The following is an 11,494-nucleotide window of genomic DNA, read 5'->3' as shown; positions in this document are numbered from 1 at the left end:
TGCATATCATCCTCAGACAAATGGTCAAACAGAGGTTGTTAACAGATGTTTGGAATGCTACCTTAGATGCATGACATTTGAGAAGCCCAAAGCATGGCCACAGTGGTTGCCTTTGGATGAGTGGTGGTACAACACCACTTATCATTCCAGCAGAAACATGACACCATATGAGGCAGTGTATGGTCAGAAACCACCTCCCTTACTTCCCTACATGAGTTTTGATTCCCAATTGGATGCGGTCAATAGAAGTCTCCAAGCTAGAGAAGCTACTGTAAGATTATTGAGGTTCCAACTGGAGAAAGCTCAAAATAGAATGAAGGTGCAAGCTGATAAACGAAGGACTGACAGGACATATGCAATAGGAGATTGGGTCTATGTCAAGCTACAGCCCTACATACAACTCTCTCTCAAGCAGCATGGTCTTCAGAAACTATCATCCAAATATTTTGGGCCCTTCAAGATCCTTGCTAGAGTGGGATCAGTAGCATACACCTTGGACCTCCCTTTTGGTACCAAGATCCATCCTACATTCCACATCTCACAGCTGAAAAAGAAGATAGGGTCTCACTCAGCCACAGTCACTTTGCCTATAGTACTTTCAGAAGCTGGTCATGTGCTGCTAGAATCTGAGGCCATACTTGATAGATGGATGATTCAGAAGCATGGGAGAGCTGTATCCCAAGTTCTAGTTAAATGGTTTAATGCCGCACCTGAGGACAGTACATGGGAAGACTACCACGACCTTAAGCAGAGATTTCCTCATTTCAATCCTTGAGGACAAGGATCATTTGAAGATAGGGGTAATTGATACGATCCTAATGGAGCTTTTTCCAATTATAAAACACTCAGCTCAATTCAGTTGCATTAGTTGTTAGTTTGTTAGGTTAGTTACAACTCACGTGACTGGCACGCGCGCATGAATAAATGGAAAGAGGGCATCCAAAAAGTTAGTTATAACTAACTTTCCCACCCCTTCCTATATAGTGGATGTTTCCTCATTTTGTAAGATCTCATTAGATGATTTGAAATAAAGAATCTCTTTCTTCCCTCTCGTCTCTCTCTCACTTCATCTCTGTTTTCCAGAACTCAATTGAGTTCTTGTCGAGCAAGCTGTTCAAGGACAATTCTTCCCATTTGTCCTTTAGGTGAGCTCATTGTTCTTTCCTTTTCCTGCTAAAACTTTAGAGGTCGTAACATAAATTACGGCTATAAGTCTTGCTTCAAGAAGGGGATCTTATCACAAGCAATTGCCATTTCTATCAAACTGATAGTCAATCAAGACTCCTTTTCCCCTTCTGTCCTTCTATAGTTTATTCGATAAGGTCTTCCATAACGACGACAAGAAATAAAGTACAAAAATAAGCTATCAATATTCTTTAAGTAATTATTAATGTTCTCAGGTAAGTGGCCTACTGTGATCGTGCTAGAAATAATAAAATGAGAATTATGAAGACAAGTTAATCAATTTGTCACTTTTCATTAAGTAATTTCTATAAGTCTTGCTTCAAGAAGGGGATCTTATTGCGACGTGGTGTGAAAAGGAAGTCATTTGTTCTAGTCGTGCAAAGTGCAAACAACATCTTGCAGAAATGCAAAGTAAGATTGTGAACAATAGACCTAATGTGTTCGGCCCTCTCTAGACCCCGCACATATAGTGAGAGGTTAGTGCACCGGGCTGCCCTTATTTTTATATATCTTGTTTCAAAATTTCTTCTCTGATCATGGGTTGTTTGGACATATAACCTTTTTTTTGTTAATTCAGATGCTATGTTCTAGCATCACTCTGGTGTGTTTGTCTGGCTCTTTCTCTAGGTTGATATAAGTGTGTGTGCTTCTAGCTTGTAAAGTGTAAAATCAAAAAGCTGATAATAGGGGAATCTTAGTAGTCCAGTTGGTTAGCTACTTGAATTTTCACCTTGTTGGTGAGGGTTTGATTCCCCACCTTGCAATACCCTCCCCATTTCCCCTTTCCCTCCCGCTATGTACAATGAAAAAATTCCAAAAATGAAATGAAAATGATAACAATAACTATATAAGAGTTGTAACATTACCGAGATATGGTGTGTTTCTCACGTAGAAAGATGACCATCGTGTCATTTCTTCTTGACTTATTAGTGATGATATCTTTTGACTCCCTCTTCAATTCAGTTCTAGGAATTGGGTCTTATGCGGACAACATATACTGAAGAAGATGAGTGAGTCTTAAGAATTGGTTTGTCAGTAGAAATCTAACGAAGCAAGGATCAAATGAGGGATTTTTTCAAATAAGAAAATAGCTGTACTAAAAATTGTTGCCACTGGTACGTTCAACTTGTGTGATTTCACATTCAGCAATCCATTTATGTCATGTGACTTCAGATTGAGATACTATTGGGAATTCCCTTTCCAGTAAGTCCAGTAGTACTCTTGTCACCTGATGCGTTTGGGTAGAGTAACGTATAAGGCATCTGTATAGGTCCTTTTCGGTTCTTCAATGTATTGTCGTTGTTCCTATCCATTATTCTGTTCTCGATTTCTACCAGTTTGTGACGGAATCCATCAAATGCATGTCGTGGTGGACTATCAGAAGTCCATTCAGGAGTATCTCTTTGTCCAAGATAAATCTCATCTGAAGAATGCATGGATAACATCTCTATCAAAGAGATGCCAAGAAGAGTTTGGAACTGGGCTGTGATGGTCTTTAGGTAGGCTCGCTCATGGTTTGACTCAAGCTCAACATACTCAGGAGTGCCTGGCATTGGCATAAAGCGCCGGCTTACGGTTGGGCGATTTGGGAGATAACCAGCATAAGGATATTGCCCAAAATTAACTGCTGCATGAAGAGCAGAAGCCACCCATATGATTATGGTGCATGTTTGGACAAGCTCATCTCTTGTCTGCATCTGAGGCCACCATGGTTCATCTTTCAAGTCACCATGACCCACGTTGCGAACTTCTGTCCACCATGATTGAAGTTCAGAATCACCTTGGATCATGTCATCCGCTAAGTAATAGAATGAGCAATACTCGTCCACCCAGGTTTCAATTGCTGACCAAATCTCAAGTCCATCAACGGCGTAAGGATAATCCTCTATCAGAAGTCTAAGGCCATGAGGCTGGCTTGGGTCTGGCACTGCAACTCCTCTGAAATTTTAAAAATAATTGAGAGTATTACTTGGACAAGATGGATATGAAATTGAGTTTTAAGCTGTAACAACTAATGGCCTACCTCTTAAGTAGATCTGCAGGGAGTGCCTGCTCAGTGAACACCCAATTCTTATAGATGGAAGAAGACATTTCCATGGCATACTTGGATGGAAATACTGTCAACTCAAGTATTCCACCTGCACTAATGAGGATCTGCCGAGCCAAAGCATTGATGTTCATTGTATCGCGGAAGTGGGGATGTAGAAGTTTATAGATTGGATGAAGCACACTCAATTGTCTGTTTGCTGCTATGATAAATGGCTCTAATGCCGCATGGGTATTCAACCTGCGAAGTAGAGTAACAAAATAAATATAGCGTCTTCAAGAGGTGACCTGCTTCTATAGTTTCCACCTTTTCATCTGCTTTGTTAAGTAGCTCACCAGTGACTGACGAGCTGATGATATCCAGAATCATTTACAGCAACATAGGCTTTAGCCAGATGCCATACATAGCCTTCAACACTCTCATCATTACATGGGGTAAATACTTGACTGCTGGAACCATGTTTATCTCCTTGTGGGTGCGGTAAGCTCAGTTCGATTGCAAGTGGCTTCAATGTTCCATCATCTTGGAGTAAAAGGAGGGTCCGACTAGCATAGATCTTATTGGTTGTTGAGTTAATCCGTTTAAGATAAGGCATAAGTCCATCATGATAATCTAAGATGAATAGCCTGTTATACTTAATTGCCTGTGACCACAAAAGATAAAAGTGTAAAATATATAGAATCTAAAATGGAGACAGATGATTAGTGTCCATATACAAAGGATGCCTTGGTTTTCTCTTCCTTTGTTTATGATAAATCACCAGAAAAAGAAATAAAGAATGAGTATTACATCATCCACAGTTAGTCCATCCATGTATTTCTCAATTTGGTCCCTTGTGATTTTACTGGTCTGGTCGCCATATACTTCAGGATCTAGCTTGCTTGTGGGCGGAAATTCCTGATAGGCATTTCGTGTTTTAGTAATTTGCGTTCAAAGAGTACAAAAGCACATAGAAAAGATAAAAGATTTGTTGTTGATATTACCTGTAGACGTTGGATAATCACAGGGTTGACTCCGGCCAGCATTTCACGTCCAAACTCTTCATCTGTCCTCCATGCAGAGTTATTATCTGTTGTTTTTTTTCCGAAAGGGTTCAAAATTAGTATTTGCTTTATCACCTTTCAGAGGCTAAACTAGTTGTGGGGACACAGAAAGAGAACACATAGTCACCTTTAATTACATGAGGAATTGGAAATTTATGAAGTTGTCCTTTGAGAAATTCCCATGGCATGCATTCCGTGGAGTTATCAGGAACTCGACCTTTATAGACTTTTAGTACATGTTTGAAGCTTTTAAACTCGTTAAAAGGTTTGGCTAAGAGAGTTGCAATCTGTGGAATTATGACCCGACCCATTGATTTGGCACCATATCCAAGGAAATCTACAAATTTCACATGGTTGAAACGTTCATCTCGTGGAACATAAATGTTCAAACTCAGAAGTGGCAGCCGGCTCTCTAAGCTAGAATCTGTAACAGCAAACTTAACTCTATTAACATGTTCTGTTAGTGGTTCTAAGACAACACCTGTAAATAAGATGACATTAATGTGTTTGCAGCCTAACCTCTTTTAGTCAGTGGACGGCCTGTTCTTCCTCTTCGGGGGTATGGATAATCCTTGCCCCCACCAAGCACCGGTCGACCATGTCCTAAATCATTGTAGACTGCATAGTCGTAAACTCTGTCCCATTCCTTGAGTTTGCCAGAACCTGTACCCTGAAGATTAACAAGCTCCTCATTCCTGTATGGCCGAAGGGGTTCTGGTGTGTTGCATGGCAGGTATGTCTGATAACACCAAAAATTAGAGATTCAGTCTCTATCATGATCCATAAGTTTGAATTTAAATCCTGTACGCACTACTTGGTTAAGATTTAGTATGTCAGTGTAGGTATAAATGTGAGATTAGAGAACTTCAACTAGTTTGGGATTGAGGAATAGTTGATTGATTGATATGACAGTCTGATTGTCATTTGTATAAAAATTATGAGTTTACATAGCCTTCTATCTTGTCATACTTTAGGACTGTCATCATAATCCTGTAAGTCAGGAAGTTCGGAACTATTTTGAAGAGGAACATATCTTATTTAAACTTGAAAATGTATATTTTTGTTTTTTGTTTTTCTGGAAATCATACAGTTAGGCTTAACCTATCAGTATGTATTTTTGCCTAGAAAATAGAAGTGCATCCTCAACCTTAGTGCTTTCTTCTGAAATTACGTGTAATAACCTCTGCTAGTTCCTGTTGAGTTATTATTATGTTTTGCAGGCATCATATGGATTCCTGGAGTAAGGTTATGAAATATGGATACCTTGTTGCTAAAAAACACCCTATCGTACTTGTAACGATGTGCTGGATACACCCAAGAATTGCAGACGAAATGAACTTCGCCATGACTAGGAATATCTTCTAAAGCGACGGTCTTCAGGTAAAACTGGCTATGATGATAGTTCTTTATAATGAAAGCACCAGGAACTCCTATTGACTCATCCCACTCAAATGTAATATTGAATGTAACTTCTTCCACTGATATCCAAGTCTTGCTGGATGTCCAGTCCAATATTGCTGGTTTTCCCACCTTCCCTTTTGATCCATTTCCTTTAAGAATGAAAAAAAAAATTGTGCTTCAATGTTACTGTACAGAATAACATACATTCTGCATTTATTGCATTAAGGCTTCCAAATTAATACGAACTACTTGATTTCAAACATATAAACGACTGAAGCGAAGGAATATATCTATTTGAGTATAAGAAAGGAACTATCTAGGTTTTCTTATGGTATTTTTGCTTCAAAATGGAAGAAAACCAGGGAAATAAATATTCTGCTGCATGCTTTCGCAAAATTTGTTGGTGAAAATGGAATAACCAGGCATTCAGAATTCAGGTACTGGAGGTTCGGGAGTTAAAATTTTTGAAACTGCAGAATAAGAGTTTGTACTAAAATGGCGCCGAAGGTTTAATGATTTTAACAATGAACTATTAACCGTTAAATATGGTAAGAATGAGGAGTGGTGCACTAATAGTGTAAGAGGTGTGTACGGTGTATCTGTTTGGAAGCATATTAGGAGTCTTTGCTAAGAATTTTAGGACTGTGTTAGGTTTAAAGTTGGCAACAGAAGGAGACTGAAGATGCGGTCAGATAGGTGGCTGGATCACACTCCGTTAATGGAACTATTTCTAGATCTTTATGCAATCATCTCTGACAAGAAACTTAATGTGATTAATACTCCACAGGGAGATGAAAATTTCATTCAAAAGAAGGAACTTGCATGACCGGGAGATTGATTGCATAAATGAGTTAATTCAAAAGCTGGAACCTGTCTCTCTTGATGATCAGGTGGCTGATTCATTGTTGTCGAAGGTTGAGGAATGATGGTATATTTTCTGTCAAGGTATGTTATAAAAGCCTCTTTAGGAAAATGGGTGGAGTCCATGACTGTTGGCTATGGAAGATAATCTGGAAATCTATTCTACCTCACTTGGATTGTCACTCATGAAGCTTGTTTAAACCATGACAATCTACAGAAAAGGGGTCTTACTATGTGCAGAAGATGTTTTCTATGTGAAGAGGCTAATGAATTAGTGAACCATCTTCTACTCCACTGTACTTTTTCCAGGAAAATTTGGTCAATGTTTTGGAGAATATTTGGAGGTCAATTGGTTATGCCAGGACGTACAAAACTTGCCTTATGCAGCTCGTTTGCACAGCTATTTTCTAGGGGCAGCAAGCACTATTGGAATGCAGTTCCATTCTGGAACACTTGATTAGAGAAAAATAATAGATGTTTTATTCTTAATGATAAAAAGCGATAACATTGCAATCTAGATGCTGTAAGAGTCTTTATTTATGGTGTAGGAAGAATGTTGTATCTAACATAGTCTCTTCGTTGGATCTGTTGAATTCCTTCAACATATAGAAGGAAGACCTCTCTTCTGTTGTACTCTTATAAGTACCTTTCTTGGTACTCATTAATAAAATCTTAGCTTGTACACGAGTTTTCTCACTGTGAATGATAGCCATATATATGAATATGATATCTAACAAGTTTCTTTGCATCTCTTTGCTCAGCTCTAGAAGAAAGTGTAAATTACCAGGATCAGCACTAATGAGCTGTAGGATGACACGTTTGCCAAAGAGCTCATGCATTCGATCAAGGAAAGCAGAACCAGCATCCTTGAAGTTCAAAACATTTTTCTTCCTCAATACAACTGTCCCCTTGATCTTAATGGAACTGGTTTGGTTGCTAGAATCGCTTTCTCTTGGAACATCATGCTGCTTCCCACAAACCATTTCCAGCATTTTCTCCAGTAACTCTGTACAACATGGTGGAAAGATCCCCATTGAACAAAATGGAGATACAGAACAAGCCCTAAAGATATGTTTGAGTTGAAATAAAGGAAATATGTATGAGCTTTTATTGAAGCAACAAAGGTACTTTTCCTCTATTTATTAGTGCAACAACAGTAATAGACTTTTGTGTACTATTATAGTTGCAGTAGACTTGTATATCATTGGAATCACAACATGGATCAATTGAGGCATCCACGTTGGTGTTAAGAAATTCTAAATCTTAGCTGGACAAGTTTGATTTGATCCTTCTTTATATTCACAGAGCTATGAATGTGAAAAGGATGAAATATGTCCCAAAGTTTTAAAATATTCCCTCCATTGCCTACAATCAAGATCCGGTTAAAAAGCTTTCACTGTCTCCACATATGTTTAGTATTAGTATAGCACCAACTTCTAATATGCTACCATTTTTTAATTGCATGAACTTGTAACAGTGATATATTATATATTCCACAATACACTTTACATATTATTAGTTTTAAATATTAAAAGAAAAAAAGAATGAAAAGTTGCTAAAGTTAATGAAGAACTGAAAGTTGTAGAGTACTAGACTACTAGTACTTCTTAAAAAGGGAAGTGTGTTTTGTACTTACTTTAGTGCTGTTTTTTCTTGAAAACATTTTTTGTTAACCAACTACCACAAATGAGGAAATAACTTCCGCATGAAAACATCTCCTGAAAAATGATTTTAGGCATAATTTCGTTAGAAAATGATCTTCTCATGGAAAAACATTTTCGAAAAGTTTATTTCCGTAACTAATTTGGGTTATCATTTATATATTACTGTCTGTCCAACTTGGATTTATTTAGGCACCCACGAAGGATATAATAAAGGTGTGATCTTGACTAGTAATTTGTTGACCTGATCCCTCATTGGGCATCACTCTGGCACTTTAAGTTAATAATAATATAAAAGTATAGTATAAAACTTTTTCACATTGACTCGCAAGTAAATATTACTGTTGTTCTTCTTGTCCAATAAAAGCTTGACAACAGAGCTATGAATGTGAAAAAGGATGAAACATATCCCAAAGCTTTAAATTATTCTACCCCATTATTAGCTTACAAATCAAGATCCGGTTAACAAGCTAATGATAAGCTCTCACTGTTTCCAGATAGGCTTAGTAATACAAAATAGTACAGCAGCCATTTCCAAAAATTCCACATAAGTCCTAACATGCTAGCAGTTTTTGATTGTATGAACTCTGTAGCAGGGAGCCACCAAAATACACATTAGATTATAAAAGTTGTAAATACTTCAAAAAAAAAAAAAAAAAAAAAGAGGAAAGAGAAAGTTGTTGCAAAAGTGTTAAAATTAATGAAGAGATGAAAGTTTGTAGAGAAGTTAGAAGTAGCAGCCTCTAACTAGTAAGATTGCTTGAACTTGGCTAAACCGGCTCTAATTAACAGCTCCCAAAAATTTTATTTGAAAAGGCAAGTGTATTTGGTAGTTACTTTCATGTTGTTTTCCTTGAAAACATTTTTTGGTAACCAACTATGAGAAAAATGAGGAAATGACTTCCTCGTGAAAATGCCTTTTGAAAAATAATTTTGGTTACATTTTTATTTCTCATGAAAAAATATTTTAAAAATTATTTCATTAATTTGGATTAACAGGACTTGTGCTCAACCGATTTTCTTTTCGCTTTGCCATTATGAAAACTCTTGGGATTCTCAGCTGGGTAGGAAATTTTCATATTTTATTACAAAAATCAATGATAAATGATAACTACTTCAGTGGAGATCTCAGTTAAAGTGTAAAAATATTGCAAGAATAGAGTCTTCACATGAATGAATTGTTTTTTTTAGGGTCCTAGGATTATGTAATTATAGCTTAATGAAATTTATAGAGATCTTTGAACGGTGACTAATGCCGATTGATTGTAATTTATATGGCTGAAAGATGACCACCAAATGAACCTGTCAGATCCTGCACATTTAGTGCAGAAGTGTACGTAAATCAATGCGTACCCAGTAAGTATCTAGCCTAACCCAGAGAAGTAGTGACGAGGGGTCGACAACGACATTTACTAGGTGTCCAATAAAACAATATAATAAACTATAAACAGATATGCAACACAACAACAACCATGAGGTAAAAACTGTAACTCACATAATTCCCCAACATTTCTTTAAATGATATAAATCTCTCGAATCTCATATGCTATCTTGACAAATCGGAAATATCAAGTGCAATATCCAACGGATAAGGAATACCATATAAATGTCGGGTCTCAATCAAAGGAAAATCTCACGAATATTCAAACTCCTAGCAGTATCACGCACGATTATGTTGAGGTCGTACAACCCGATCCAGAGTGGTGTGTACACTGTCGAGGGTCGACTGTCGTGAACTAGAGATGCATCTCAATATACTGGCGAGGCGTTCGATCTGATCCACAGGAAAGGAAGAAACTTATCGAATTACGGGTCATGTGTTTGCAACACAAGTGCAGGAGCATAAAGTTAACATGACTAGCATAAAGTAAACATAATTTTTATAGTCTATCAAACATCTCGTCAAATAACTCAAGGTGAAAAAGCTCGGCCTAACATATTCCCAATTAATTTTAATTATATGTTCAAGTAATTAAGCTAGCAAATTGAGTTCAACTAAGTCAAATATTACATGATAAAGTCCTAAGTCTACCCGAGCATACGGACTCTCGTCACCTCGTACGTACGTAGCACCCATAACTAGTAGCACATAACAATGTAATACCCACGGGGTAGTTTTCCGCTCACAAGGTTAGACATGAGACTTACCTTGCTCTAAAGTTCCATAACCGGCTCCAACGCCTCTCTAACACCTCAAACCGATGCCCTTCGATCCAAAACTAGTCAAACAACATGCAAACCAATCAAAATATACTTCAATACTCCTAATTTAACAATTTATAAAAATCTCAACTCCGCTCGAAAAGTCAACAAAGCCAACCCTGGGCTCACCTGCTCAGATACTGAAATTATTTGAAGATAAACATTACCCATAACACCACGAACTCAAATATATAATTTATTCCCAATTTCATGTCCAATTTCGTGGTCAAAATCCGAAAATACCAAATTTTAGGTTTTCTTCCAAAAATCCTACAATTTCCATAACTTTTCATGTTTAATGTAACAACTCAGCCCACTAGTGATATTGTTCTCTTTAGGCCTAGGCCGGCACGACTTTAAAATATGTCACTAGGGTCTAAGGCATGCTTACTTATATATCCAATTTTTGTCGATGTGGAATTCGCCTAGGGTGTCACATTTAAATCCACATATAATCCCTGTATATAACTCACAATGTGTAGAATTTCCTTACCTCAAGATTGATGATGAATATGGCTCCTCCAAATCGCCCAAAAATCGCCCAAGCAAGAGAGAAATGAGAAAATTCTGACCTTGCAAGTTTATAATCTGCCCAGGCACCCTTCTTTGCGTTCGCGAAGCACAACCAACTTCTGCTCCCAAATATTTCTTCGCGATTACGATGACAGGCTGATGAACGTGATGCCTTACCAGGCCTGACCATCGTGAACGCGACCCCATCATCACGAACGCATAGGACACGACTCCCAGGCCCAGCTTCTCTTACGCGAACGCGACCAGGTCATTGCAAACGTGGCGCGTTGAACAAAAGACCTCCAGCTTAGATCCTTCTTCACGAATGCAACTTTCCCTTCGCGTTTGCGAAGAACAAAACCAGGACCAGTAATCCAGCAACAACAAATTATCCAAACTTGGTTCGAAACTATCCCGAAACACACCCGAGGCCGCTGGGACCCCTTCCAATAACACCAACCAGTCCTAAGATATGATACGAACCCGTTCAAGGTCTCAAATCACACCAAATAACATCCAAACTACGAATCGATGTTCAAAATCCTTCTTTTAACTTTCAAACCTTCAAACATTGACGAACG

The 11,494-nt window shown here is 37.9% G+C and overlaps 1 protein-coding gene across 1 annotated transcript; it reads right to left on the bottom strand.

Moving 5' to 3' along the window:
• Window positions 1–2,227: 2,227 nt before the first annotated feature.
• LOC104116824 (probable linoleate 9S-lipoxygenase 5) lies at window positions 2,228–7,571 on the bottom strand. The gene is made up of 9 exons (XM_009627765.4): window positions 7,322–7,571; window positions 5,539–5,825; window positions 4,795–5,014; window positions 4,403–4,699; window positions 4,216–4,301; window positions 4,022–4,129; window positions 3,568–3,875; window positions 3,209–3,472; window positions 2,228–3,123 (listed from the first exon to the last, which is right to left on the bottom strand). The coding sequence occupies exons 1-9, from the start codon at window positions 7,569–7,571 to the stop codon at window positions 2,355–2,357; spliced, it is 2,589 nt and encodes an 862-aa protein (XP_009626060.1). The 3' UTR covers window positions 2,228–2,354.
• Window positions 7,572–11,494: the final 3,923 nt, after the last annotated feature.

The sequence above is a fragment of the Nicotiana tomentosiformis genome, chromosome 9 (genome assembly GCF_000390325.3).
Source record: "Nicotiana tomentosiformis chromosome 9, ASM39032v3, whole genome shotgun sequence".
NCBI classification, from domain to species: Eukaryota; Viridiplantae; Streptophyta; class Magnoliopsida; order Solanales; family Solanaceae; genus Nicotiana; species Nicotiana tomentosiformis.
The sequence above is the reverse complement of the archived record's forward strand: the minus strand, read 5'-3'. Positions and strand labels throughout refer to the sequence as shown.